The sequence below is a fragment of the Parambassis ranga genome, chromosome 6 (assembly GCF_900634625.1).
Source record: "Parambassis ranga chromosome 6, fParRan2.1, whole genome shotgun sequence".
NCBI classification, from domain to species: Eukaryota; Metazoa; Chordata; class Actinopteri; family Ambassidae; genus Parambassis; species Parambassis ranga.
Genome location: NC_041027.1, coordinates 5,969,641 through 5,997,394, shown reverse-complemented (window position 1 = coordinate 5,997,394; position 27,754 = coordinate 5,969,641). Strand labels below are relative to the sequence as shown.

Sequence of the window (27,754 nt, the reverse complement as noted above, 5' to 3'; positions counted from 1 at the left end):
TGTTCAGAACCTGATGCCCTACAATGGGGCTGACTGTGATGGTCTTGTGACAGTTGCTTTGTGTATAGCATTACGTGGTTGGCTTTCTGTTCCAAAGAGACAATGGCTGATGTCTTTAGCCTTAAGTCGACTGTGGCTGTCACTCTGTGGACGTGGAGGTTCCATCTTCATGGGAGCAGAAGGCTTTGTCTCTGCAAGGTCTGAGAGAAATTAAAATTGCTTCCTTATTATCACTGCATTAACATTTCTTTTTGTACTTTTTGGTCCCTAAGCACAGGCACAAATAAACTGCTGCATGATGCAGTGGGGATTTCTGCTTGGTTGTGTTCTCCACATGCCACACCTATCAACAGTGACACATTCACCATAAACAATAAAGAGGCATATGTTAAGTTAGCTAACAGGTTTTTATGAAACCTAATTGTCAAACAAACACACATACTATGCATGCATGTTAACCTGAGAACTCTTCCAGTTCCTCATCGTGCTGTTTGGTGTGTGAGGTGAAAGAATCTCCCTGTCTTGAGACACAGAGAGACTTTCTGTCTCCGAAACCTTGTCGGCTGCTGTTGATTTTGAAATTTGAGATCAAGCTCTTAGTTGGAACCAATGTCATATGGATGGATGTGGGAGGTCTGCCATGGAGAAAAAACATGAATTATGAATGGGACCGATGTGTGTAGGTATTGATTATGATATCATTTCATACTGATGACTACCTGTGGGATGCTGTAAGGAAAGATGCTCTCTCTGAATAATGAAAGAACATTTTTACTACCCAGAAGTGACAATTTGAGGCAAAGTTGCATGTGTGTAGACAAACCTTTGTAGAGCTTTAAGGATTGCTTAGGGATGCAATGCTGTTGGTGGCTAGAATGTGTAGATTTTGGCACAGGTGGGAGCAGAGCACTAAGGTGCAGCAGCTGAGAGGGGCATCTCCACTGCCTTGTATTCATCTCTGGGTCACCTGTGAAGAAGGGCAAACATATCGTTCTCTGCGACAGAGGACATTTTCTGATGCTGTGATGGCCAATACACACTTTACCTGTATGATGTAAAGATGCTTTTGTCCCATGATGCAGGTTTTCTAGACAGATGTCCTAAAACACATATTTTAAGTTATAATATATTCTATTGACAAGTATCACAAGAATTGTGACATTTACAAATTGTATTATTATCAAATAAAAAACCTTATGGATAACCAATAGTGTATTGATATAGGTGGCCAAACAAGACAAAAGAGAGTAATAGATTTTCTCTATATCTGAGATGTTCTTACCCTGACAGGCTTGCAGCCCTGCCATAGCGTCGTCTGGCTGACATCGCTGGAGTCGGTGGTGGAAGGAGGTATTGCATCTTTTCTTATCAAGCCATTGACCTTTATAGACAAGACAATATTAGTTACACAGACCCATCTGGAATGGATAACCTATCCACCTGTCACTGTCTAAGTAAAACCATCAGATTTCGTTTTTGCTGTCTGTCATCATAATAAACCTTCATCACAGGTAACATAACCTGCAAGATGGACTGTAACATGATCTAAGGAACCTTGCTAGGTACCTGTGTGGCTCTGTTTAGAAAATGTATTCACACTCACTGTCCCACCTGCCATTTCTGTCTGTGTCTTCCAACAGGCCGCTCTTGGATTCTCTCTTTCTCTGCACTGTCAGGGGTCAGGTTGGACTCCTGAAAAAACAATTACTCATCAGTGTCTTTTGAAGTACATTTACCTGTTAAGTGAGGATAAACACTGTGTAATATATTCTTACACAATACTTGATGCTGCTTAGCAGCACTTTTGGCTGCACATTATTCTTCACTCTGTCTGATTGCAGCCTGTTTCTTTCCTTACGACTTCTCAGGCGTTTCTTTTTCTTCTTCACTGTAGTTTGCTGTGGAAGAAAGCATAGTCTACAGAATTTCATAAGATAGAGGCAAATGTTTGACCTCCTTATACAAACAATAATGCATTAAGGTGTAAAACAATATTAGATTTCAGCACACCTGTTGTAGGGCTGTTTGTGGTTGCCTCAGTAAATGAACTGGCAGTCCATCTGTATCGGAACTATTTGATCCACTGGTGCTGTAAAGGGAGGGGGAAATATAAATATTCTAACCCATAATGCCCAGGTCTGGTTTGTGCATGAGTTCTGGGATTAATATTGAGACCTTGTTTCCAGCTCAGACACAGAGATGTTACAGTCAGTGCCTAAATCTTTGCCCAGTCTTTCTTTGACCTCTTTCCTCAACAACGCTGCCAGCTCTGTCAAACAGTATTTGGTCTGAAATAAAAACCAAAAAAGAAATACTGACAATGGTTTTTACAACAAGTATACCTTAAATGGAAGCATGACACATTGCCTTGACTCTAACCTTTGTTGGATCAGGGTCACAGTAGTCCAGAAGGGTGTCACAAAGGTAAAAGCCAAGGGACTTTAGGTCTCGAGTAGTGAAATGTGTTCCTTTTCTGTCACCTGATATTAATCAAATCGTCATCAAATGTGCACACACACACAAACACACACACACACTTTGTACACACATTCAGAGAGTCTGCACTCACCCAGAGTGGAACCTCCAAAGGTGGCCTCCATGGTGTAGCTGTTTTTGATGCCAAGTCTCCACATGGCGATTCGTCCTGTGCCCTCTTTGCTCTTCTGCACTCGGAATCTGCAGCTCTTAAAGGAGAACTAAAGAAGAGACAGCTGAGATGTTGAGGGCAAAACAATAACACTGTCTGGAAGTACATTTTTCAGACAAAAGGTTACTTTACCTTGTTACTGGCATTCTTGCTCATCATCAGTGGAAAGACTCTCTCTTGAAGTTTGGGTGATGCATCACCTCGGTTGTTACAGCCATACATGAAGACGTTGTTTTTACGGCTATGGCCATGAAAGTCACAGTAAAGGACAACATCCACCTCAGCCATTAGTCTGAGGAACAAATAGCATAAAAAGCACAACTGTATAGTAAGCTGGTGACAAACACTCACTGTTCATGCAAGTACAGGCTCTTACCTTTCCACCATGTTTTGGGTGTGCCACACACAGGGAAAGGAGTCCCTGAGCAATGTCTTGTAGTTTCTGTTGAGGTCCCTGCCTGCTAGAGAGCAGCGATAGTTGCCCACAACAACACCATCTGGGTTCAGCATCGGCACCACCTAAAGCACCCACAGAGAAAAACCATATCAAAGTTAAATATTTATGTCACATATTTCCTTTGCTAATTAAGCACAATACTACCTACACAAAAAGCAAGCAATAAGCACCTTAAAAATAAAGGTGTCTCTGAGAAGTCGAGCATCATCTGAGTCCCCAAGCAGAAAGTCCAGGAATCCCTCCATCATCCAGGAGCTGTTGGTTTCACCAGGGTGCACTCGGGCTGTCACCACCACAGCCTTTTTGGTCCTGCCCTCCAGCCTGCAGACCACCCTGGATGTTATCGTCATTACATACACAGCATTCCCAGCAAGGCTGTGGCACAGAACCCGCACTTTGCAGTATGAAGCAACGGCTGGGTTAGAGGAAATGCACCTAAGGTAGTGCTGCAGGTGTGAATAAGTGTAAGGGTAGCAGTGGGCCAGGTAGCAGATGTCTGAGTCATAGGGGAACTGGAGGGTCCAGGTGAGTGAGTACAAGGTGGCAACATCACTGTTATTGTTTTCCTTTGGGTTCTATAGAGAGACAATGGCTGTTAGAAGATGTCAGCATTATAAAAACCCTATTTTAATTAATATTTTTCTTAAGCACAATGTGTTAAACTTAACAAATGTGTTTTTTCTACACCCCCGTACCATGAAGGGAAGACAAAACTCCATATGTGTATATGTTGAATTTTCCATGCTAATTGAAAACAAAAGCTACTGTACACTTAGGGAACTGGCTGCTTTATTAGAGTGATTCAAATGCAATTTACCTGACTGCTGTTTCGATAGTATCTTATATTGGAGCCTGTGCGTTGCCATCCAACCCCATTCTCCTTAGCAGCCCTCTCTGAGTAGAGGAGTGGTCTCATACCCTGAGAATAAAGACTGCTGCTCTTCATCAAGTTGATGATGGTGAAGCGGTACGTGGCTCCAGCTTTCATGTTACGAACCCTGAAGTAAAACCACTGTGTGTGCTTTTCCGTGTACATGTCTGTACGCAGGGTGAGCTCATATTCGTAGACACCCCTAACCATTCCAAAAAACACACGAGCAGAGAATTAGAGCAGAAAACCTAACAAGGGGAGGATAATAAAATAGCTAATAAATTGAAAGATTAGCCTGCACAGACTTACACTTGGACAGCCTTCAGAAGGTTTCCACTCTCAAAGCGGGACTCAAACTCAAGTGTCAAGTCTGTCTGTTTGACATCAAAAGGAGTAGCGCTCTTAATAGGCCCCCTGCTTCCTCCAACACGGGAGCAGGTGAAATAGGGATGCTTAGTGGCTTCAAAGAAGAGAAACAACATGAAACATTAACATTGTGACATTACCTTTTTTATTTTAATTACCTAAATGTAGTCCTTGGTATCATTTAAAATACATGTGAAATCCATATTTGAAGGCTGTTAGCAAAAGGTTCCTCTCAACATGCTTCCATGTTCAAACAAAAACCTAAAACAATTATAATCAAATCATGATTATAATGCATGTTACCAGGGTCAATGCAGTAGACTACCTTCCCCCTCTCATCTCCAACTGACATGGATGTCTTCTCCTGCCCTGTAGGCTGATAGAAAGGCTCTGGCACTGGTGGGTCCCACTCTGTAAAACACATACTCCCTGTCCCATTACCACTGAAACAGCAGGCAAACATTTACATTTAAATTGTGAAAGCTTACCTATGTGTTGGATAATGTCACTAATAACCTCACACTCTATGGGCCAAAGGGGACGGGAGACAGGCGGGAAGTTAACCAGGTCCAGCGGAGCCCTGAGACTCAGAGTTGGCCGGTCACCATCAAAGTTTATAAGCAGCTGCCGGGTCCTCAGTGTCTGACTCAGGTCTATAGATACTGGGTGGAACATAAATCACACCTTCACTTGACAGATTTTATAGGAGGTTTAGTTCTCTATTACATTACATTTACAGTTTACTCTACAGAGAATCCTCCAAATGCAGTCTACTTACACTGCCTTCTCCGTGCTAACTCATCCTTATCTTCCTCTGTGTTGTCATTGATGCGTGATTTGTCCAGCTGGTAGGTGCTCCACCAGCTCCTGATGACAGAGACAGCCATGTCTTCCGCTGTCTTCTCTGCCTGCTGAGGACAATATACGTTATCAGTGCTGCTTCCTAATTACCTGTCCGAATTGTATTTAGTTAGCCACTGTACAAATCTAAGCTTGTAATGTGGAATAAAAATGATATATACAGCCAATTTGTCTGTGGATGCTCTCATTCATCCAGGTCATAGTCATTTCCAAGAGTTTAACTGTACAAAAACTTAATACAGGAATTGGTTTAGTTTGTTGCTAACTAACAAGAAAAAATGAATTGTATTCAGTGCTAGAACTTACATGAGAAGAGCTAATGTTGGAATCTTCTGTATGCATCTTGCATCAATTTTCTGCGCTAATTATCTAATTAGCTAAACACTCGTGAATCTTTACAAGCTCGTTCCTGTGGTTATTTCCTCGCTTTATGACTGCTACCACCACATCAGACTCACAGCTGCTCACTTCGTTTATCTTTCAATAAACTTTCATTTATAAGCTTAAGAGCGAACCTGCGTGGAAAAAAACAACTTTATCCCATTGTCCGTCGTTCCCAGGCCACGGAATCGCTTTAACAACACGGTAGTTGCCATGGCGATATTGTCGGCCGGAAGCGGAAGTGGGCATTGTATATCCATTGGGTTTATCTATGGAAAAATGATGCCAATGTGGAAGATCCTTTAACTGCAATACATACACCGGCAGGGTGCAGTTGACTCCTCTTCAGAAATCGAGATTTTCTTTCACAAAATAGACGGTGACGTCGGTGAACAAAATTCACTGACGAGCTAAGCTGTTTGGAGGAGAACTTAAAACGGGAGTGGTAGATAATAGCCACTCCTCCTCCTCCACCTGTGTCCTCCAGGAATGAGAATTATTATTACTAGAGTAGTTAATTCATTCAGCCTGACACACTCTTCCTCCTTCAACCACTTCTCTGTAAGACAATATAATATCAATCTGATGGTCAATTACTAAACTGGCAGGGAACCAGCACTGTTTTCTTCTTATGTTTATGATTATAGTTTTAGGCGGTGGTATAAAATCACAGCTGTTAGAAATGAGAGCTGCACATTTTTCCCAAAAGTCAATGATCTATGAACACCGTGATATTTGCTGGATGCCACCAGGACAGCCAGTGAAGACATGCTAGGCACATGTTACAGAGACAGGCTGTTTCTAGATGAATTTAATTCCCTTTCGTAAGTCTGATCAGCAGATGTAGAGGTGGATTATGTTATTGTTAGCTCATACAAGAAAATACACATTGATGGAGGGATTGAAGCTTAATTTCATTTGTGTTTATCTCTGGTCAAATATCCTTGGAGGTGTTGTGGAGTGGTGTGCTCCTGGCAAATGCATGTAGACCCTGCATTGGACAGAGGGACAAGTAGCTCACAATTCAGGGCTAAAAAACCCCAATCTTTCCCTCTTCTCCTTCAGATTGTAACTGCCCTTGTCATTGCAGACACATTAAATTTCAACCCTGAGACAGATTACCTTGCCTCAGGGTTAAAAAGGTATAACAAATTAGCTCTAGAAAAAAAGGTTTTAATAAGCTTTTTACAAAATACACAAGTTCAATAACGCTCCCTCCACTTCCAAACATTTTATATACAAAGTTGTAAAAATGCTTAACAACAGACAATCCTACCAAACAAACTGTGGTAGGCACGTACATGGTGTCTATACAAGTAAGCCACAAAATATTGATAAACTCATTAAATCAAGACATTTGGCACATTTACAGTTGTGGTTACAAAAACCAGGAAAATGACATTCAAACCCCTCTGTGTGAATGGCCTGCATGTAAGGGCATCTAAATGTCTCCGTCACGAATAAACATAGTCCACTGGTCATTAAACAAAAATCAAGGAAAGACAACCTCATAGTAATGGCTGTAGCAAATTTAGAAACACTGACACTGGGCAATGTTTGACCACAGGCCAGATGTTACGTATTCATCTTCCGTTTCTTCAGGCGCTCCCTCCAGTCCTCTGGAAGTGCCTCAAAGTTGGCATTCTTTGAAGCCTTTCCTCTGTAGAATTAAAAACAGTAAAATATGAGTATAAAGTCAGATATGCCAATAAGCACAGAAAAGCTCAATTCTATGAAACTACAGCAAAACCTACGTCATGAGCTGCTGTTGCTTCCACTCCTCTATGCTCTTCTTATTGAGTTGTTCTCTGTCTTCATCACTGGAACTGCTCTTCTCTTCCTCATCCAACTCCTTCTGGATACTCTGCCACTTCTTCACCAGTGAAGGCATTTTGGTCTTACTCTTCTTTACCTACAAAGAGATAAGGATAAACTGAGCTGGATGTTGTTTTCCTGTGACATTTAAGGAACAGTTTAAAAGGACTGGATTTTGCAGAGACAATAAATAGATAATATTAAACTTAATTCTGACCTTATCCTTTTTTGCTTTCTTGGACTTGTCAACAGGCAAAGCTTTGGCTGGAGGTTCAAAAGGTGGCTGTGATGGTGGCAGTGGTGGTTGAGGAGGAAGGGCTTGAACAGGTGGGGCTGGAGGTTCACAAGGAACCAAAGGGGTGGCGACAGCCGGCACACCCCAGTAGGCAGCTGCCGACATTAGAGGAGCTGCAAAAAAAGAGAAACCTTTTTAAATGTTACTGATTATCTGCATCTCAATATAGACCTTAGGATGACAGTGAAAATGAGTCTGTTTTTACCTGTGCTGACGGCTGTCTGGGTGTAGATAATGGGACTGCTGCCAATAGTGACGGTTTTACTCAGCTGACCGGCTTTACGTTTTTGACCTTTCCCTGCGGTGGCCGATGACTCTATCTGTATGAATAACATGATAGACAATAAAAGTTGCTGTGCTATGCTGCACTTGCAATGCAAATGGAGGAAATTTAAAGCAGAAGCTTTATTACTTCCTTACCTTCATGCTAGCGCTGCCAGGGGGTAACGGCCTCCCGCTGCCATCTTCCTCAGTTCCAGGAGCTGGAGGCTCCTCGTCATTATCATCATCCATTTCCATCTCCACCTCCATGATCTCTCCATCACTATCAGGAGGAGGGGGAGGGGGAGGAGGAGAGCCCTCAGGGAGAGGTGGAGGTGGGGGATAGCTGGATGGTGGAGGAGGAGGAGGAGGGTTGTCAGGAAGAGGAGGCTGAGATGCAGACCAGAAGGATGATGCACTGGGCTGAGGTGGTGGTGGTGGTGGTGGTACTGGTGGTGGTGGTGGTGGTAGAGTTGGTGCAGCAGCTGCAAAAAAAACAAAAAAAAAGACACACACACAATAGGTGTCACAATAGTGTGGCAATTTCTTAAGTCACTAAAAAGAGGACCATCATGCAATACTGACCTGTGACTCCACCAGCTGATGCAGATGATGTTTTAGTATCCCCTTGGCTAGAAGTCTGCGATTGGGTACTTTGGCTGCCTTTCAGGTCCTCCTCCTTGTCCTCCTCTGTTGGGAAATCCCACTGAGATTCTCCGGTCCGGTCCCTCACATAGAAATACCGCCTGTGCTCTCTAAAAAGTGGGACAACAGAGATAGAAAGCAAGAGTCTCAACCACTGGTCTTAAAACTAGCGGAATGGCAAGATACCCTGGAGCAGTGGCGCAAGGAAGTAGATAAAGTGGCCACAGTGTATGGGGTGCCAATGTTGGCATGGACAGCGATTTTAGCCATCCAAAACAAAGGTCTAATTGGTTATGGATCTGGATAGGGAACCCACCTCATCTTATTTATCCTTGCTGTCAAGAATAAATAAAATAAAATAAATCATCTATAGGTCCTGAAAGTAGCAGCTCACACCTCATGGTTGTCTTATTTGTTCTGTTTTAGACAACCATTTCCTCCCAGACACACGAAAACGCCAGGGAGGAAGCACCATCATCATCATCAACAACAACCATAGGTCAGAAATAACAAGTGCACAGTCAACTCATTTAACATCAGGAAGAAGAAAATAAAAAACAGGAAGACATATGAAATAGAGTTGGTCTGACCTGCTGGATTCCCGTCATTGTTCCATCTTCACCTTTTATTTGATGCGTGACACTCGTAGTTTCCAGGGCACCGGTCTGTCTGCATTGCATTCTGGGGTTGTAGTCCTGTAAAGTGCAAAGCTCTCCCGCGCAACCAACCTTCCTACCATACACCCCCTCCAGAATTTTCCACTGACTGTACCCATAATCAAAAGCCTTTACAACAGAGGGCTTAAGAGTCTGTTATAGTGACAGGGAGTCATCTCTGGCAGGTAAATTTAACAGGAAGCAGTCGGGCCCAGAGTGGATGCTTCCTTATCAGTACGTGCAAGGTCTGCGTCAAAGAAACCTCAAAAGTCTGGTTCTGATAAGTATTTTGATCCACTTGGACTGGTTAAACTTCTCCCCAAGTCATGTTACAAAGTCTGCAACCTCGGCACTGAGAGGGGTGTAGTCACACGGAAAGACTTTTGTGGGACGAGGGAGTTTAGAGATGTGAAAGGTAAGGAGCGCGTACCTGTCCCAGTGGCAGGACCAGCCTTTAGGGGTGGCGTTAAGTTCGTAATATTTTATGTGTTCAGCAGCTTCCTGCAGCCTTCGGCGGAGATAAACCCCATTCAGAGCACCTTCCCTCCAGTCAGCAATACGTGTCTAGGAAAACATAGCAAAAAAGAGCCGTGAATGTTGAGGGCTAAAAGACAGAAAAGCTAAGTTCCCAGGTACACCCTGTGATGAATTATTTTAAGAATATTAAAAATTAAGTACGACCATATGTCTGTAAAAACCATATGTAAAAAAAATTAAGAGTTGAATATTTTACATATCACACAACAGTGACTACAACTGCAAGCTATTATAACTTCTTGTAAACCTCTTACCTCAGTTTGAAGCAGAAGCAGCTGAAAGTTTGAGATGGCTTTTTTGTTTATTCCCAGGAACTCCATCTTGCTGGTTAAGGTGTTAGCCAGTTCTCCTATCTGAAACTACATTTTAAAGTCTTAAAATTTCAAAGTGATGGTAACAATTATGAGTAAGTACAAGTAACATTGTTTTTACCTTGAGCTCGGCCGGCTCCCCCTCCTCTTTCACAGGAGGTTTTGAACCCATTTTGTCATCAGCACTATCAATTTCCTTATCTTCTGCTTCCACAACATTTTCCAATACTTTGGGGAGTGCTAAAAGACACAAGAGGACCATGCAGGTCAGAATCATGGACATTTTAATGCAGTGTCACCAACACCAAGATTGGGACTTACCTGTCTCTGTGTTCTCCTGTACGTCTGAGCTTCTACTGTTAGAGTCAGGGCTGGCAGCGCAGGGGAAGACAGTCTTCCAACGATTCTTCTTCAGCAGAAGACTACGAGAACTGGAGGCTTCTTGGCTTGTCTCAGAACAAGGACTGGAGCCACCAGCACTCACATCTCCCTCCTCCAGTGCCCGCAGCTCAGCCTAAAAGAAAAGATACTGGGCTGAGTGTGCAGCTGAGTCGTAGACTATTTTCCACATTTCTACTGTGCATTTGTGATTCCTGCCAGGTTTCAACACTGTATTAAATCCCCACCTTTTTTCTCTCCAGAGCCAGCTCCAGCTCCACTGTGTCCTCCTCAGGCTCTTCCTCAGCATCTGAGTTGTCTACCGACTGCTTCTTAGTGCAAATATCCTTCTGGACAGCAGGGGAGGAGTCCGAGTCCCGAAGAGGTGTGGCAGGGGATGCAACAGCATGAACACCTTCATCAGAATCCATACTATTCTCAGTTTCATCCAGACCTTTAAGCAGTCTTTTTCTCCATTTTTCCTCAGTTTCTTTCACATCAGAGGGGATCAGAGGACCAAGGAGTGATGCAGCTACTCCACGATGCTCCTCCTCTTCACTCGTAAGGCCTACAACACTCTCAATTACCTCCTTTTGAGACAAAGACGTACATTTCAAAATATAGCAGTGTTTTTTTAACAAAATGTTTGAGATGGATTTAAGTTACACTTGCCTTTACTTTGGTCTCTTTCACTGATTCTGAGGCTGCAGCAGAGGCTGCATTTTCCTCTGTGTAATAAGCTGCGTGGACTGTGCCATTGCCATTGACACTAGACGTACCAAAAAAAAAACAAAACTCTAAATTAACAACTGAAATTCTGTATTAGGACAGACCATCAGGAAACTGAACTGGGCTCTTTAGACCCTGTTATTAAAGTAATTTATCAGGTTTAAAAGATAAAGATGCTGATTGTCATTTTCTCTACCTGTTTGCATACTGTCCCAGGCTTTGAACTTGATCAGCTAGATAGTGTGGCAGTTCCCAGGACACCTCATTGGTCAGAGTGTTCCAGTAGTAATAGCAGCCAGAGTTCTCGTCCCATACCTCCTGCCAGTCTCCCATTTCTACACCCACTGCATACACATGAAATGGTGCATAAACAAAAGGCAGCGATCAAAAGTCTTCTATACTAAAACATGGCTGGTGGACTTCATTATCAAATTAACCCATTTGTGCTTGGTCCTAAACAGCTAAAATGACACACTCTTCTACACATGTTAATAATACAACAAGTAATGATGCTTTTGTTCAAAAACTATGACAAGGACTTGAGACAGAGTCCACTAACAGCATGCACAGCACATTCAATATTTAATACAGCAAACATAGTTACCGCCAGCTAGTGAGTACTGAGTATTGTACTCAAAGTCTGTGCTTTGTTGATTCTGTCGTTCACCAGCAGCTGGCTGCTGAGAGTTAACCGCAGGTTTGGGTGAGGTGGGATTTGGAACAGAGGGGTGAGAGCCATCTTCTGAAGCTGGTTGAGTTGTGATTGCATCAATTTCCTAAAATGAGAAAAATGGCAACAATAATTTTTTTTTTTACTAAATTGAGGTACACAGACAAGAATAAAGCTTAGTATATGAAGCAATAGCAATTAAACAAATAATCTATTTAACTCTGTGATTTGTGCTGATCACTCAGAGATGAATAGGCACTCCAATTATAGATGTCTGTACCTAACAAAAGCAAACATACAGTAATTTACATATAAGAGCAGGATTCACATTGACTTTTGCTCTCTAAAGGAACATAACTTAGCACAATCACTTTAGAATTTCTAGAATATTACTTTACTCACAGCCATAAAATTAGCCAATGTACTGTCAATGTCAGCTGACTGATTGTGTTGAGAATTTGCAGCTGAACGGTGAGAGTCCCCAGCATCCTCTTCATCACTATCCTCATAGGCTCCAAGCAAGGTCAACCCCTCTATACATGAAGGCAAAACAAAATTAATCAATCAATGTAATCATTTGTCCTTTTTTTCAATAAGTCATGAAAGATTCACAGAGAGAGAGAGAGAGACGCTTCACCTGTGGCTTTTACAGCTGGTGTCTTTGTGTTTGTACGTCTCAGGAATTTGGGAGCGTCGCCATCCTGTTCATCTGCCAAAACAATACAAAAAATAATAATGTAAATTAATAAAAGCTGAACTTAGACATGCATAGCTGCTGTGCTTTGTAAATGAGGTTTGTGTTAGACTGAGCACTACTCATTTGACATTAGGCTATTTCGGCAGGCCAATCTACAAATGCTATTAATCTGCTAGCCGATGTCTAACCATGCTAACTCGTAGAATTTAGTCCCTTTTAACTTGAGGTGCCGTAACGTATAGCTACCCATTAGCGTTTTTGTTAAACACTGTGCTAACTATATGCAAAGAATATAAATATCGTCTTTAGTGTTGCTTTCAACCAGATGGGCCCATCCTCCGAACCTCTAGCATTTAGCATTAAGCTAGCCTGTCGCTAACGTGCTACTGAAAGAACGTATTACCATCGGATCCCGAAGCCGCTTCTTCCCTCTCTCCAGCATTTCCTCCACGGATCCCGGGAGGAGACAGCTGTAGGATTGTTCTCCGACCGACTGCTCCTCCTGTGAGACGGCTTTTCTTCCCCATTTCTAAGTGTCTTTCTGTGGGCCTTCTCCCGTCTCTGGCGTCGTTGTGGCAGTTCAGCGCTGCTGAGTCGATCTGACACAAAAGAATGTATCAACTTCCGGGTCGCGGGGTCATGTTTGTGTGTAGCTATGAATGCAAGCTTAGTTGCTAACGAGCGTAAACAGCCTTCGACTAAGTTACAAGAAAACATCATCATTCCGTTTTTACTATCTCAGAATATATTTAATGTTCATCGAGAAGTTTGGTATCTATCGAAGTTAATAAGCTAACTCTGGCTACGAGTGTGCAGCCGGTTGACGAGAGAAGCTTGTTATGGGTGGGTAAAGATAATCGATTATACAGTTTTGTAGAGTTGCCACCCACTGATGTATGAAAATAAGGATCCACCGCAGAGGCAGCAGTCCACAGGACTCGGAGAAGGAACAACTGCCCAAACCAGGACCAGAAGAAGGTCAGCTAGCTCTGGATCCGACACGATGGGGGGTACGACGGGACCAGTACTTCACTGGCTGCAAGATGTGGCAGCTGTGACTCTCCTGAAAGCTCGGCGGACATTATTTCAGGCTGCCATCCTTTTTTGTGTCCTAGTGCTGCTGCTCTGGGTGTCCATCTTTCTCTATGGGAGCTTCTATTACTCCTACATGCCCACTGTGAGCTTTTCCACCCCTGTGCACTTCTACTACACTTCTGATTGTGACGCCTCAGAGTCAGCCCCACTCTGCTCCTTTCCCACAGCCAACATCTCTTTTATGAAGAATGAAAGAGACCAGGTGATGGCAAATGGTCAACCCTACCGAATATCTTTGGAGTTAGAGATGCCCGAGTCTCCAGTGAATGAACACCTAGGAATGTTCATGGTTAAGATGTCATTTTACACCAAGGGAGGGAAGACTGTCTCATCTGTGGGGCGATCTACAATGCTGCATTTCCGCTCCAACCTTCTCCAGAGCATGAGCACTTTACTGTTCTCTCCTCTCCTGCTGACCGGGATAACTGAGCAGAAGCAGCTCATAGAAGTGGAGCTCTTCTCCGACTACAAGACGAACGCTTATCAACCAACTGTCGGTGCAGTCGTTGAGATCCAGTCCAGACGAGTCCAGATCTACTCATCTCAGCTCCGTATCCATGCCTACTTCACTGGTATACGATATGTTCTGTACAATTTCCCCCTGACATCTGCAGTGATAGGTGTGGCCACCAACTTTGCCTTCCTCAGTGTCATTGTGCTGTTCAGCTACCTGCAGTTTGTATGGGGTGGGATCTGGCCTCCTGATCAAGTAAGAGTCAGGGTTATGATGGGAGACAACACCCGCATCCAGCAGAGGAAAGAGGAGGCCAAGAAGCGCATGGAGAAGGAGAATTCACTGAAGGACCTCACTGCTCCTAAGGTGATTGGTTCTGTGACTGATGCATCTGATTTTCAGGGAAATCACAGTGCCGCAGAGCAGTCATCAAAGAACAGCACTGTAATCACAGATTCCTCTGGGGCTGATGTGGCAGAGAGCAAGGAAGAGGAGTCTCATGACTCTGATGGACCCGAGGAGAACGACAGCTCAGACATGCCGGATGGATGCCTAGCACCTCCACCTGGTGAGACAGCCCTCCGGCAGAGACCTGGTCCCTGGATGAGCCTGTGAAACACGTCAACTCATTTATGGTTATGTGCCCCATGTGAATGTACTTTGGCAGATAATAGCAGATTAATGCAAGCTTAGTTAAATAAATGTGATATGCATGAGAATTAGTTATCTGTGTGTTGTAGCTGGCACAATATAGCTTAATGTCTTGATCCCTTGTTGACCTTTGCTGATCTCCTTCATATGAACACAACTCTGTTACAAGTCTCATGTTTGTGTCATTTGAGTTTTGTTGGTGTCCAATCAGGTCTGGCCTGTTTACCAGTATTGTTCCTTATTCAGTGTTTGCCACAGCCTTTTAAATATTGATGCCTATAAAAATGGTATTTCCATGTATCAGGTCCAAGCCTCAGTGAATGAGGCACACTAATGTGTCACAGTGGCTCTCTTGGCTCTGCGGGTTAAGTTCTCGTGATTATTTTCTTTCTTAGAAGCTCTTTCAGAGCAATTGGATATAGAAAATGTGCCCCAAAAGACTCTTTGTTTTTACATGACTTCTTAGAAAAATTTCTTATGAATCCAGCCTGAAGGACATAAGCAATCTGTTCCCTTAATTATTTTCTCTTCATGCAAATAGATACTTCTCAGTGTGATGGGTGGCTTAACTGCTGTTGCACGTTTACTTGACAATGTTCATTCCATAAGATCTCTGTATTTAAGATAAGTGCAGTTTGCTGTGAAATTTGTATTTATTCTGTTTTCATTGTACACCACGACTTTTAGATGGGTCTTTTAGGTGATGTAAGCTTTTTCAACATGTGTCTTCAGCATAAGAAGGAAGTGAAGTTATTGCTGTTGGAATTGAAGGTGATGTAGGATTTGTTGGTGTTTGGCATAGCCCCCATGTGTTAAGTCAGGCTAGCTGTGGTTTACGGCAGTTTATGTAACGAGGAGCAAGTTGTGTTTATGTAGGACTTTCTACCAAAGATGATGATGTGTTCATAATCTGTCATCTTCGATCCTCTGAAGATATACAGAAAAGAATAGGTGTGATTTATGCATTGAACAAATTCAATAAATATATTCACAAATATATGTGCACTTCTCCTTGTTCATTGCCCTGCTATCACATAATAAACCAGAAATAATCTGGAACATTTATGTATATATTTGAATTGAGTCCTACAATAACTAAATGTGTAACTTCCTGTAAAAACTTAAAGATTATAAAATACAATGCGTACAGAATCTTAGAGGATTACAAATTGTGCTTTTAGTGGCAATAAGGAGTTAATCTTTGACATACCTGGTGTTTAAATGGAAAAACTAAAAAATATGGCAGCAGTGGGTCAGTGGTAGAGCAGGGTTGTCCAATAACCAGAAGGTTGGTGGTTCAATCCCAACTCCTCCCTAGTCATTGTTGTGTGTCCTTGGGCAAGGCACTTTACCTGCATTGACTCCAGTGCACTCACTGGTGTGTGGCGCTACTTGCTGGTAGCCGTAAGCAACTTCCCTTCTGGGATTGTTAAAGTATAAGAAAAAACAACACAAAGAACCTTTGAATTACCTAGACACACCCAATACATTGTTTCAAACAATGGCTGGAAATAGAGAGGTAAATAGAAATCATAATATTTATATAGATTCTTGGAATGTTGATGTATTATTTTCTCATTTATTGAATAATTTCCTGGTACATTGCGGGGTTGAGCAGCAGATTTTATGATCTCTTTCAAACCACAACCTTCTAGTGATATCAAGCCCATTAGAAGTCCCTTTTTTTTAAAGCCACAGGCCCAATCTGTCAGATGAATTATGCATTGGTCTGGATGAGGAGTGCACTAATTGAATAATTGACCATTCATCACGTATTAAAAACCTGTTTTTAGCCTCAGCAGGTGCAGATATTATCTTATAACTGCTGCTGGAACAGGAGTTTTAGCTGAGTTCTCTTCTCTTGTAACTCTCTGCACACATTAGCAGTTTTGGATATGGTTAAATAAATAAGGCACAGCCATAACAATTGCGTATAGTCAATTTAATGAAAAGTATTTCTGTTCTGTAAATACATATATAAGGAAAAATACAGAATTGTCCATGCACTAACATTGTGTAAAATTTTAGTCATTAAAAACTCAAACTGAATGACAATTGTTGTAATATAATTATTTTAAGACATGCAAAGTTCAGACTCGTACAACGTCATTGACACTTTTTGTACAGGACACATTTTGACTTCCTTGTTTGTTAAAGCTATAATAAAGTTTACCAAATATGAACATCACCCTAATAACATGCCACTCTGCTTTAAGTGCTCCAGGACGCCACCCAAGTGTGAGGCCTGCCAGTCATGTTTCACCACAGCTGAAGGTCACCAGGTCCCTTGTGAACCTCAAACGCTGTGTGGTATCTCAGGGTGGACCTCCACTGCCTCAGCCGTAGTCTCATTTGCTGCTTTTGACCCATCGTCATCCTGCTCATCATCTGAGCTGTCTGCCCAGCGCCCCACCCTTCTGACTCCCTCACTCACCACTGGAGCGTTAACGCAGGGATTGTGGTCGTAGATGACGAGCTTTAACCCTTGCATATGAGCGAGGCTTGGGAAGTGGCGTATTCTGTTCCGATCCACGTCAATGACTGCCAGGAAGTGCATTTCCAGCAACACTGGCGGAAAATCTCCCAGCTGGTTCCCAGCAAGCCAGATACTTCGAAGCTCCTCCAGCCGTTGAAGTTCTTTGGGTAAACTACGTATCTGGTTATAGCCAAGGTGCAGGGTCTTAAGGTTTGGGAGCTCACAAACCACCTTAGGGAAAACAGTGAAGCAATTAGTCTCCAGCCACAGAGTAGTAAGTTCCTTGAGCTCGCTTAGTTCTCTGGGGAGGTAATAAAGCCTATTGTTACCCAGGTAAAGGATGTTAAGTTGGGGCAATCTGCAAACAGCTGGAGGGAGCTCCTCAAAGCAGTTAAAGTCCAGGGCCAGGAGCTGCAGCTTCTTCAGACGCTGCACTTCGGCTGGTAAACTGCTGAGGTTGTTGTCACTCAGATAGAGCTTCACCAGCTCATCAAAGACACAGACAGCAATAGGCATCCGACGCAGCTGCCGGCTGCTCAGGTCCAGGGTCCGATCCAGTGGCATCTCTTTCAGATCCCCTACTAAGAAGTGTTGACATCGCTCAGAGGGAATGAAGGCGATGACACCTCGCATCGCATTGCCCATTTTCCACTGGTCCTCCACATCAGTTTACTGACAAACTGACTGTTGGCGTCTTGAAGTGAATTTCATGGTGTCCCATTAACACTTCTCCACCGCCCATCTGGATTTATTGATCTGAGTGATGCTGAAAAACAAAATTGCAACGTGTCTTTATAATAATGAGCATGGGGTGCGGTTTCATGGTAATGATATTGAAGTGCATCTTTTCTTTGTGATAAATAGTTACCACCAGTGTCCAACAAGAAAACAAAGTATCAAGACAGTAATACTAAGAAGTCGAAACACCTACTTTCTAGTTTCTTCCTGCTGACATCCACGACTCCCAGCATCTCCTACAGTAAGCCATTTGTTTATCCAACTTAATGAGCTGAAAACGTATCGTATTCCCTAAGCAGATATTTCCCAAAGCAGACCTCTCGCTATCTCTCAGTGACTCTCAGCTCTGCCCCGACTCTCACAGCTATAGCAACCGCTGCTTCTCTCCTCCCCATTTGTGCCTAATGACTTTCCCCCTCATCTTCTCTGAGATGACAGAGGTGGGAGAAAGAGAGAGAGAGAGAGAGAGAGGGAGGGGGGGGCAGGGTGCCATGGACAAGCAGAAGAAGTACTTTGTGATGTAAAAGCAGGGCAGGTCATTTACATTCTGTTCTGATCAGCCAGGATACATGTCTGGGTTTGGGCCACTGGGCCAAACGGTGGGCCTCAGGAATTTGTCAGGGATACCAAATAGGGTGTTTATTTACTTCCATGTGTTGAGTGTTTTGCTCATTCCACAGCAAAACACAGCTGCAGGTTCAATAAGAGGCAAGTTTGGTGGCTTTACTGTGTGTGGTGGCTGTCAGTGCCACATTCTAAAAGCCTGCTTAGATAATAATCGCAGGGGCAGTGTGGAGTCACTCTACAAGTCCCATCAATCCAAAGTCTAATATAATATAACACAGTATAAGTTTTAGAAAGAGTCTGCAGAGAGGCTGCATGTCAGCACAGCTCTCCCAGCAGCCCGCCTGAGGTGTGGGAGCTATCTTGCATACCTTCATTGGGGCGAAGATAACATGGAAAGAGATTTCATTTTCTTTATCATAAGGAGCCTCATCTGGTCTCACTCACTAACACATTGGTTCCACTTACAGTGTGTGTGTGTGTGTGTGTGTTAACCAGGCGCACAGAAAGAAGTGGCGGGTTCTGGTCTATTTTTACACATAGAGAAAGTTGTTTTTCAAAGCTTTCAGCCACACCTAGTGGTATTCTTCAGCAGACACATTAGACTGAGAAAGTTTAGTTTAAAATAAAAGTCTGAAACTATCTCTAAACCATGTCTATGAAAACTGGAAAGCCACATGTTGTATAGGCTGCTGTTCCTGAGCTCAGTAAATAAGATGTATTATTTTTCTATTACTAACAGGCAATTAAAATAATTCTGGTGATTAAAAAAGGATTGTGACCTAAACTTAGACTTCTCTTAAAGACAGGTCAAAGTTGAATTTGTTTAACACAATAAATGCTTATACATTTTCCTTCTGTTCAAGTGGCATCAATGGTACCAACACAGCAGTTATTATAACTAGAAAAGCATTTCCTGAAGAAAATGCAAGTTTGATTGCCGCAGCTGAAGCATTGCTTTGAACGCTGATGTGAAGGATTGCTCTGAATTGCTGGAGAATCTGCAATCTGAACTTAATTTGCTGAAACACAGTTAAGAATTTAGAAAGATGAAGCTCTTATTTGGAAAAGTAGAAAATGTTTTAATATTATGAAGATATGAAAGAGAAACAGCTGAAGAAAAGAACAGTATGAAGTCATGACCTTAAAGAATAGCCTGTGAATATACCATATGAAAGGTCTGAGGGTGGAATAATACCATAAGACTATAAGAAGCCCAGGCTGTGTGATTTGAATGTGGAAAAGTAGTATACAGCTGAAGGATGATCAATATGACAGATATAATGCTTAAAGTCTGATAAAGACTACAAATATGGCTGCTTTGTATGCTTCTAGTGTGTCAGTCTGTCACCATGGTAACGGCCCTGCCTGCCTGCATCCATGGCAACCTGAATGTTTATCAGCTGCCCCTAACTGCAGCTCTTTCTTTCCCCCTCCTAATGCATTTCCTATGTAAAACCACCCTCCGAACAATGTCTCTTTCTGTCCAAACCGAAGCCTTCAGACAAAAAATAAGAACACCGTCAGAATCCCAAGAAGTTGCTGTACACACAGTATAATTTTTATGGCTGTGACATTAAAGATGTGGAGATGGCGGTGAGTTAGAAAATATGGCAGCTCTGCTTCTCTGTTTTTGGTTTTACATTATGTCTTAATGGAGGAATGACCGGCACTCTCCCAGAACAGCTGGCTCTACAGGCAAAACGGTTTGGTGTTGAGTTTTAAGACCGACACCATCAGAACCCATTTTTCCTTCGAACTGGTGGCCAAATTATCCCTGTCAGATAAAAGGTGCAGACGTGGCAGCAGGATAGAAACACAGAAACTGGTTTAATTTTTTTCCCTCCCGGACTCTGAGCGATGACACCACCCACTCTGCCTTTGAAGTTAAAACGCAATACACACTAATGTTAAACTCAGAGGAGACTTCAAAACCACTTGGTATAAAACTGTTAACCATTTGAAAACTATAAACTGCAGAACTGAAAAGTAATAGCTGAAAAGAGCAGAAGAAGCTGGACATTTTGATATATAAACGGTTTCTGTAGCTGAAAGTATGCAGGCGCTGAAAACTTTTAAAAGTTGAAGACTCTGAAGAACTCTCTCATAGACTTTAATGTTAAATTAATTTTATAAAACGCTTAATATTTTAAAAACTATAAATAGCTGAACTCTGAAAAGTAACAGCTGAAAAGACCTGAAAAAGCTAAACATTTTGATCTTTGAATGGTTTCTGTAGCTGAAAGTATGCCAACGCTGAAAGCTTAAAAGTTGAAAAATCTCTCATAGACTTTAATGTTAAATTAATTTAAGAAAGAAAAATTAATATTTTAAAAACTATAAATAGCTGAAAAAATAAAATAAATAAATAAATAAGTTGACCCATCATGTCCTCAATAAGCTGAATATTTTGACATTTGAACGGTTTCAATAGCACAAAGTATGCCCAAGATACGCTGAGCCAAAAAGTGTACGGAAGAAAATATAATAATAAAAATAATAAAAATATAAAAGTAGAAGAACTAAAGTTTGATTAGTCTGCACTAATGATGCTAAACACGGGGGAGACAGGGGCTTGGCAGGTGTGTTTATTTTTATTATTATTATTATTATTATTATTATTAATTGTAAAAACTGTTGTCTTGTTTCGTTCCTGTCTGCCAGCATCCTGCAGGAGAGGTGGAGCAGATTTTGAGTTTTGTGTACGGAAGTGGTCAGCAGGTTGTAAGGTCAGAGGGTAAAGGCTATACCTCTTTCGATTGAGAATACACACAGCCATCTTGGATCTAACGAAGTGAAGGAAATTAATGCGGTGAGAGTATTTTAGTTGTTTTTTCGTCATATCAGAAAGGTTTGATGTAATCCGGTGAACTTGTGCTGTTAGCCTCATTATCTTCCGTGTCGATATGAAGCGGGTCGTTAGCCTTTAGCACCAGCGGATAGCTGCCTGTGTTGCTGCTGCTGCTGCCTGCAAACGGAGCGTAAACTGAGCCGAGAAAACCGACAGCTGATTGAGGATATATGGAGACAGAGAGGGACCATATTGCTGTCCGATAGTGACTGCCTCTTTCTAGCTAAATTACAGCGTTTAAGAGGTAAAATGTCATGTTTACTCATCAGGATAGTCCGTAACTGGCGTTAAGCTAGCTAAGCTAGCTTAGAGACACCTAGCCCATCAATCACATAGCCTGCTAACGTTAGCTACTTAGTGTTGGCTAACTAGCTTTATTAGCATTGATGCTGGTAATTCTCTAAAGAATGTGAGGCAACTTTTTTTATAAAGTTAAAGATTTGCTTATAGCCCGTTTAACACTGTAAACATATCGATCAATTCTGCTGTCCATTGTATTGTTTAGTACACACTTTAGATATTATGAATCTGTGTATTTTGTGATGATAGTTCAACATCTCTATCCCATATGCGCAAACTTAAGTTTGTCAAGAACTTCATTTTAACAAGATCAGGATATGTCGTGTTGGCGTTTAAAGACGAATAAATGATACAATTGCATTAAGTTGTTTAATGTGAAGATGCAGTCACTGTGGAAACTGAAGTAGGGTTATGTAGTGTCTCATGTGCTCTTACAGAGAAAGTAAATACACTGTAGAGCAGCCAGTGTAATGACAATAACTGTTAAAATCCAACAGTAGTGTCAAAGGAAAAAGAAGTATTAAAATTCAATATGTAGGTCACAATAAAAGTTCTGTTTACTTTTCCTCACTCCTCTTTAATAGCACTTGCTCTCTTTCTTCAGGTGACGAAAGGCATGTTTGGTGCTAGGAAGAAATTTCCAGATTTCGTTGAGGTAGTCGATAACGACTTCACTGATGAAAGCATGTATTACAACCAACCGTCGATGTTCCCACATCGAACGGACAAAGATGTGAGTTTTGTACCCATATCTGCAGACTTCATTGCTATTTTTTGGGCTGGTATGCCAGATGTTTTTTTCCAGTTGTCTTACTCTCTCCAATCATCCTGTAGATGCTGTCCTCCCCCTCACCATCGTCATCAGGTCAGCTTTCACAGCTTGGTGCGAGCTTGTACGGTCCACAAAGTGAGTGTTTTCTCATTTGCATTAGCAGAAGAATCCTCTCATAGTTATCTGGCACTAGTAGTTTTCTCCATGTGTTTATTCTGTGTCTTTCCACAGGTGCACTCGGTTTCTCGGTAAGGGGCATGGGGAACAGTACGCCGCAGTTAAACAGAAATTTAACACAAGGCACGCAGCTACCAAGTCATATCACCCCTTCAACAGGGGTCCCTACCATGTCCCTTCATACCCCTCCATCACCAAGCAGGTTTGTGTGATTTCTTTTTAGTGAGGCTTCACACACAGTTACAAAGGACACACGTGTACTGTGGAAAATGGCAGTTGATAGTTAATGACTTTGAAAAGTTTGCCTGTGTTTTTTTTTCTTTAAACAGAGGGGCATTACCGATAAGTTCAAGGAACATGCTGAACCACTCTCAGGTTGGCCAAGGCATTGGGATGAGCGGCAGGACCAATAGTATGGGCAGCTCGGGGCTGGGAAGCCCTAACCGCAGCTCACCCAGTATCATTTGTATGCCCAAACAACAGCCAGCACGTCAGCCCTTTACCATTAACAGGTAACACAGATTTATAATGACTTGACTATTTCACCAGTGTGCCTTATTTTAATTTAAAGATGTGCTTTTCTTGGTTTTCTTCTGCACCTGCAGCATGTCAGGATTCGGCATGAACCGCAATCAGGCGTTCGGGATGAACAACTCATTATCAAGCAACATTTTCAATGGCACGGGTTAGTGTATTTAATCATTACAGTATTCTACATATGGTTTTATATACGTATGTATAGTTTTTAAGCATTCTGCAATATAGATTTTTTTTGTGGTATATTCTGTAACTGACCTGTTCAGGGTGTGCCCCGCCTCTCACCCGTAGCTAGCTGGGATAGGCTCCAGCCCCCCGTCCCCCTGCACTGCAGGACAAAAGATGGATGGATGGATATTCTGTAACTGACTTATGCACAAGTTGAATTTCAGTGTCCTCATCAAAAAAAACACAACAAACCTTCGATGTAGTAATAATAGTTGGAACTGATCTCACTCTTAAAAAATGTAAGAAGGAAACACATTTGTGTAAAATTACCTTTGATTACTGAAGCACAAAGAATAACTAAGGCATTAATGTGCAATCAGGTTTTATTTACTATTCACTATTTACATAAACAGATGTATGTATTTACATGGCAACTGTCCTCTTGATGCAGATGGAAGTGAAAATGTAACAGGACTGGATCTGTCAGACTTTCCTGCATTAGCAGACAGGAGTCGACGAGAAGGGACTGGAAATCCAACACCGGTGCTCAATCCACTGGCTGGACGGGCTCCTTATGGTAGGCCATTAGGCTGGAGAGAAATGTCTCATTTCTACACATAGTAATCTACAGGCAGGATATTCCCCTGGTACAACAAATGGCTTTCATCTTCGGGGTAGCTAAGGATTTGTTTCAGTGCATATCTAATGACTATACTATACTATACTTACTATTGGCTTATAATAACAACCCCCATATGCTTTTTCTTTATCTCATTATGTTCTTAATCAAGTTGGCATGGTGACCAAGCCATCAACTGAACAGACACAAGATTTCTCCATCCATAACGAGGACTTTCCCGCACTGCCAGGCCCCAACTACAAGGACCCCACGTTGAACAATGAAGACAGCAAAACAGTAAGTTTAAGCCATTGATGGTTAGGGAGCACACGCAGGCAGGATGTCATTTGATTTTATTTGTGTCAGATTAAAAAAATATTTTTTCTGTTTTTTTAAGTTTGTGGGGTTTTTTTTGTTTTCCTCTTAGAACTTGAACTCCACAGGCAAGAGCACATCCAATGCAGATGGGCCCAAGTTCCCTGGAGACAAGACAGCCTCAGCACAGAACAACAACCAGAAGAAAGGGATCCAGGTGTTGCCTGATGGTGAGACCTCACAGCTAATGATATTCCTCCATTTCTACTGAGACATCCCCCTTTAAATCGTACAGCTTGAATGAGGCAGTTGGCTTCTCTGCCGTGCATTTAGAAAATAATCTGACAGATTGCAGTAAGAAAACCAAAAGAATAATTTCAGTGTAATACAGATCATGCGCCATCTTTCCATTAGCTTGTCTGTGACACTCATTGGAAAGGAGTAATTGGTGTACACAAAGTGAGCTTTAGAAATAAGGTGATGTTTGACAGTAAATATGTTCTGTACATCTCAGTTTCTGCAGTGTGTTGAACTCCAGATTGTCCTTCTGTTGCAGGTCGGGTGACGAACATTCCCACAGGAATGGTGACAGACCAATTCGGCATGATCGGTCTGCTAACATTCATTCGAGCGGCAGAGACTGACCCGGGGATGGTCCATCTGGCACTAGGAAGTGACCTCACAACCTTGGGACTCAATCTGAATTCACCAGAGTAAGACAGACACCCTGAATACGGTTACTTGTAGGGTTTCAGTAGCCTGCAGGTAAATGCCAAATTAGGCTTGGCCATAAACAACAAATTAGAATTGATAAATTAGTAATGAAATAATTTACATTAATTAATTCCTTAAATATAAACTTAAGTTTTAAGTACAGACAGATTTGACTATGTCCAATAATTTACTCCAATTACTTTTGTTACTTTTAGTTTTATCTAAAATGCGTATGGTTCAAATGTTCTCTTTGACAGAAACCTGTACCCCAAGTTTGCCTCTCCTTGGGCTTCAGCACCTTGTCGACCTCAAGACATCGGTGAGACCTACTAATGTAAAATATTATTTAGAGGTGGATCAGAATAGCTTCTAGGACACCTGTTGTAGTGCAAATAAATAAAAACTTGTATCTGCATTTGCAGACTTCCATGTTCCATCGGAGTATTTAACCAATATCCACATAAGGGACAAGGTAATTATGAGATCCTGGGTAGTGTTTCCAGGATTCAGGTGTTATAAAACTAATTCCCCTTATTTTTAAAACTAATTCTTCTTATGTTGTGTCTAGCTGGCTGCAATAAAACTGGCTCGATATGGCGAAGACCTGTTGTTCTACCTGTACTACATGAATGGTGGAGATCTGCTACAGCTACTGGCAGCAGTAGAACTGTGAGTATTTAGAGAGTTGACCTACAGAGGGGTGACTTCAAGCATCAGTTAAATAAGGTAGACAGATATTGAACTGATTCCAGAGCTGCAAAGGTTCTATTGATGCAGAAATTCAGCCAAAGTCACAGCTGAGCTTTGTTTGTTTGACAAATTGTCTGCAGGAACCTTTTCTATGTGGTTTCTAAGTTTCTCCATTGAGGTTTTCTCTCATTCGTCATATTGCTCTCCAGCTTTAACCGGGACTGGAGGTACCACAAAGAGGAGCGGGTTTGGATTACTAGGGCGCCTGGCATGGAGCCTACACTGAAGACCAACACCTACGAGAGGGGTACCTACTACTTTTTTGATTGTGTTAACTGGAGGAAAGTAGCCAAGGTAAGAGTCATCGTTACCTGTGATGTGTTTTACAGGCATTTGTTTTGGATGTGAATCCTTCCGTTAAGACTGTTTGCATTTCTTAGGAATTTCATCTGGAGTATGACAAGCTGGAAGAGAGGCCACACGTGCCAACAACATTCAACTACAACCCAGCTCAGCAGGCCTTCTGAGGCCCAACCAAATCCGCAGCTGTTCCTGCACTCAACACTGTTGTCCAGGAGGAACTGTGGTTCACACAGCTAGGTTTTTATTCCTCAAGGATTTGGCTATTTGACTGCGGGGGTCAACGCCACCATTAAAATTGCCCTGCCTTTCCAAATTTACATGCTGCCCAAAACACCAACACTTGTTCTGTTTTTATTCTTTATGTTCCTCCTGATTTTTTCCCCCTCTCATTTTGAGCAGGGTCTGTGTTATGTTTACGTCTCTAAATCTGAAGCTTGTTTTCTCCCAGAAAGGAGGATTGACCTTGTGGCGCAGGGACAGTGACAGAACAAAGGTTACACCTTGCAGTTACAGCAAGCGTTAAGAAGGGGGGAAAGCAAAGCAAAAACATCCTCAGACACAAGTGAAAGAATTGCAATGTTTATTGTTGCACTATATTTAGTAATAAAAGAACACAAAATTTGTTTGTGCTTTTTTATGTGAACACTCCCTGATATTTTTTCCATTTCATTTGTTTCAGTCAGGGAATTCATGCAACTTTTCCACATGCATCACTTTCCATCTCTAATTTTTTCATGTTCCAACCTCTGTATTTGCACCACCAAACTTTTCTGCCTGTTTTTCCTCTGCACATCTCTCTGTGATGACACAAATCCTGGAGGCTACTCTGGTTTCTACACATGTGGAGAAATCCCCACAGAGGCTAGACAACTACTCAACCTTTCTTTAGAGCAAAGAAAACACTTTGCAGTCTTTGTTACGATTTTGTAAGAAATGTGTACATTTTTTTCTTTGCATCACATAAATTAGTAAATGTATGTACGAATGTGTATATATAATTGCTATATATATGACATCTATTTTGGAAAAAACTTTGCCCTGCCTTGTGCCTCGTTTTTATGAGGTGAGCATGGATGCAATATGTGGGCGTAACAGGAATTTTCTGGATCTGCTGGACAGGGTGTCACATGACACTGGGCACTTACATTAAAATAATACAAAAATAAAATATTAAAGGAAAGGCCTGATTCTCAGCCAAATAAAACAAGGAAATAAATATTATGATCAGCATTTGAGTTTCAAGTCCAAAACAAAAGAAGGGATGTGTTTGAATTCAAGCTGTTTGAACAGCTGTGAGCAGCAGCATTTCATAGCAAATGGAAAACTGAAAATTGGAGGAAGAAAAAAAAAATTCAGACCAATCTTGTATTTTCTGAAGTTAAAAGCTTTTCTTTGTATTAAAGCAGAAAAGGCTTTCCTGAACTGCTGTGTGTGTTGTTTATTATAAAACTTCAACTCACGTTTCCTAGAGGTTTATTTATAATGTACACATCTGCAGCCTGCAGCCACAAATTGACTGTTTACACCTGGAATCATCCATAGCAAACATGTAACCTGTGCTTTAAAATCTTTTGTGTCCTAAAAGGACAGTTAACCCCCAAAATTCTGAAGGAAAATGTTGATGTGGTGTGCAGTGTGCTTTGTTTTAACTTAAGCTGCAGTGTTTTGAAGACTGTCTGCCTTCCCTCCATGA

At 41.9% G+C, this 27,754-nt stretch overlaps 5 protein-coding genes across 9 annotated transcripts; 2 read left to right on the top strand and 3 right to left on the bottom strand.

Moving 5' to 3' along the window:
- Window positions 1-708: 708 nt before the first annotated feature.
- On the bottom strand, window positions 709-5,808 carry agbl2 (AGBL carboxypeptidase 2). Of its 2 annotated transcripts, XM_028408260.1 has the most exons (19): window positions 5,509-5,808; window positions 5,120-5,252; window positions 4,830-5,003; window positions 4,645-4,752; window positions 4,285-4,435; window positions 3,922-4,177; window positions 3,275-3,679; window positions 3,024-3,166; window positions 2,780-2,939; window positions 2,570-2,696; window positions 2,380-2,480; window positions 2,176-2,288; window positions 2,011-2,089; window positions 1,776-1,898; window positions 1,612-1,692; window positions 1,283-1,381; window positions 1,046-1,100; window positions 824-967; window positions 709-750 (listed from the first exon to the last, which is right to left on the bottom strand). In XM_028408260.1, the coding sequence occupies exons 1-19, from the start codon at window positions 5,542-5,544 to the stop codon at window positions 716-718; spliced, it is 2,523 nt and encodes an 840-aa protein (XP_028264061.1). In that variant the 5' UTR covers window positions 5,545-5,808; the 3' UTR covers window positions 709-715. The 2 variants fall into 2 exon arrangements, 1 of the variants encoding a protein (XP_028264061.1); XR_003670913.1 differs by lacking the exons at window positions 709-750; window positions 824-967 and having other exon boundaries at window positions 1,055-1,100; window positions 1,604-1,692.
- Window positions 5,809-6,740: 932 nt separating this feature from the next.
- On the bottom strand, window positions 6,741-13,205 carry fnbp4 (formin binding protein 4). 3 transcript variants are annotated; one of them, XM_028407791.1, is made up of 17 exons: window positions 12,981-13,205; window positions 12,518-12,589; window positions 12,283-12,413; window positions 11,815-11,986; window positions 11,407-11,554; window positions 11,154-11,250; window positions 10,730-11,071; window positions 10,425-10,617; window positions 10,225-10,343; window positions 10,047-10,151; window positions 9,686-9,819; window positions 8,540-8,709; window positions 8,114-8,439; window positions 7,899-8,013; window positions 7,616-7,824; window positions 7,338-7,495; window positions 6,741-7,243 (listed from the first exon to the last, which is right to left on the bottom strand). In XM_028407791.1, exons 1-17 carry the CDS (start codon window positions 13,102-13,104, stop codon window positions 7,159-7,161), a joined length of 2,700 nt encoding a protein of 899 aa, XP_028263592.1. In that variant the 5' UTR covers window positions 13,105-13,205; the 3' UTR covers window positions 6,741-7,158. The 3 variants fall into 3 exon arrangements, with proteins under 3 accessions (XP_028263592.1, XP_028263593.1, XP_028263594.1); XM_028407792.1 differs by having other exon boundaries at window positions 10,047-10,145; XM_028407793.1 differs by having other exon boundaries at window positions 7,616-7,806; window positions 12,981-13,204.
- Window positions 13,171-15,776, top strand: LOC114437232 (seipin-like). The gene has a single exon (XM_028407794.1). It carries the CDS (start codon window positions 13,470-13,472, stop codon window positions 14,739-14,741), a length of 1,272 nt encoding a protein of 423 aa, XP_028263595.1. The 5' UTR covers window positions 13,171-13,469; the 3' UTR covers window positions 14,742-15,776.
- A 1,209-nt stretch (window positions 15,777-16,985) lies between these two features.
- Window positions 16,986-18,353, bottom strand: lrrc10 (leucine rich repeat containing 10). Its single transcript, XM_028408462.1, has 2 exons — window positions 18,185-18,353; window positions 16,986-18,019 (listed from the first exon to the last, which is right to left on the bottom strand). The coding sequence occupies exon 2, from the start codon at window positions 17,896-17,898 to the stop codon at window positions 17,074-17,076; it is 825 nt and encodes a 274-aa protein (XP_028264263.1). The 5' UTR covers window positions 17,899-18,019; window positions 18,185-18,353; the 3' UTR covers window positions 16,986-17,073.
- A 2,937-nt stretch (window positions 18,354-21,290) lies between these two features.
- cnot2 (CCR4-NOT transcription complex, subunit 2) lies at window positions 21,291-26,684 on the top strand. Of its 2 annotated transcripts, none has more exons than XM_028407514.1 (15): window positions 21,291-21,367; window positions 22,311-22,439; window positions 22,541-22,613; window positions 22,710-22,857; window positions 22,985-23,167; window positions 23,261-23,340; window positions 23,812-23,937; window positions 24,152-24,276; window positions 24,407-24,524; window positions 24,851-25,007; window positions 25,266-25,327; window positions 25,431-25,480; window positions 25,577-25,677; window positions 25,908-26,052; window positions 26,139-26,684. In XM_028407514.1, exons 2-15 carry the CDS (start codon window positions 22,323-22,325, stop codon window positions 26,223-26,225), a joined length of 1,572 nt encoding a protein of 523 aa, XP_028263315.1. In that variant the 5' UTR covers window positions 21,291-21,367; window positions 22,311-22,322; the 3' UTR covers window positions 26,226-26,684. The 2 variants fall into 2 exon arrangements, with proteins under 2 accessions (XP_028263315.1, XP_028263316.1); XM_028407515.1 differs by lacking the exon at window positions 21,291-21,367 and adding an exon at window positions 21,377-21,650.
- Window positions 26,685-27,754: the final 1,070 nt, after the last annotated feature.

Excerpts from the sequence above, each read along its gene's own strand:
- agbl2 (XM_028408260.1), bottom strand. The coding sequence starts at position 5,544 with ATGCATACAGAAGATTCCAACATTAGCTCTTCTCAT. Across the intron at positions 4,436-4,644 it reads AGTCTACTGCATTGACCCTG|CCACTAAGCATCCCTATTTC; the intron begins GTAACATGCATT and ends TCTTCTTTGAAG. Across the intron at positions 2,090-2,175 it reads GTGTCTGAGCTGGAAACAAG|CACCAGTGGATCAAATAGTT; the intron begins GTCTCAATATTA and ends CTCCCTTTACAG.
- fnbp4 (XM_028407791.1), bottom strand. The coding sequence starts at position 13,104 with ATGGGGAAGAAAAGCCGTCTCACAGGAGGAGCAGTCGGTCGGAGAACA. Across the intron at positions 10,618-10,729 it reads TGGCTCTGGAGAGAAAAAAG|GCTGAGCTGCGGGCACTGGA; the intron begins GTGGGGATTTAA and ends CTTTTCTTTTAG. Across the intron at positions 10,344-10,424 it reads ACAGGAGAACACAGAGACAG|CACTCCCCAAAGTATTGGAA; the intron begins GTAAGTCCCAAT and ends TGTGTCTTTTAG.
- LOC114437232 (XM_028407794.1), top strand. The coding sequence starts at position 13,470 with ATGTATGAAAATAAGGATCCACCGCAGAGGCAGCAGTCCACAGGACTC.
- lrrc10 (XM_028408462.1), bottom strand. The coding sequence starts at position 17,898 with ATGGGCAATGCGATGCGAGGTGTCATCGCCTTCATTCCCTCTGAGCGA.
- cnot2 (XM_028407514.1), top strand. The coding sequence starts at position 22,323 with ATGTTTGGTGCTAGGAAGAAATTTCCAGATTTCGTTGAGGTAGTCGAT. Across the intron at positions 25,008-25,265 it reads CTCAATCTGAATTCACCAGA|AAACCTGTACCCCAAGTTTG; the intron begins GTAAGACAGACA and ends TCTCTTTGACAG. Across the intron at positions 25,678-25,907 it reads CTACTGGCAGCAGTAGAACT|CTTTAACCGGGACTGGAGGT; the intron begins GTGAGTATTTAG and ends ATTGCTCTCCAG.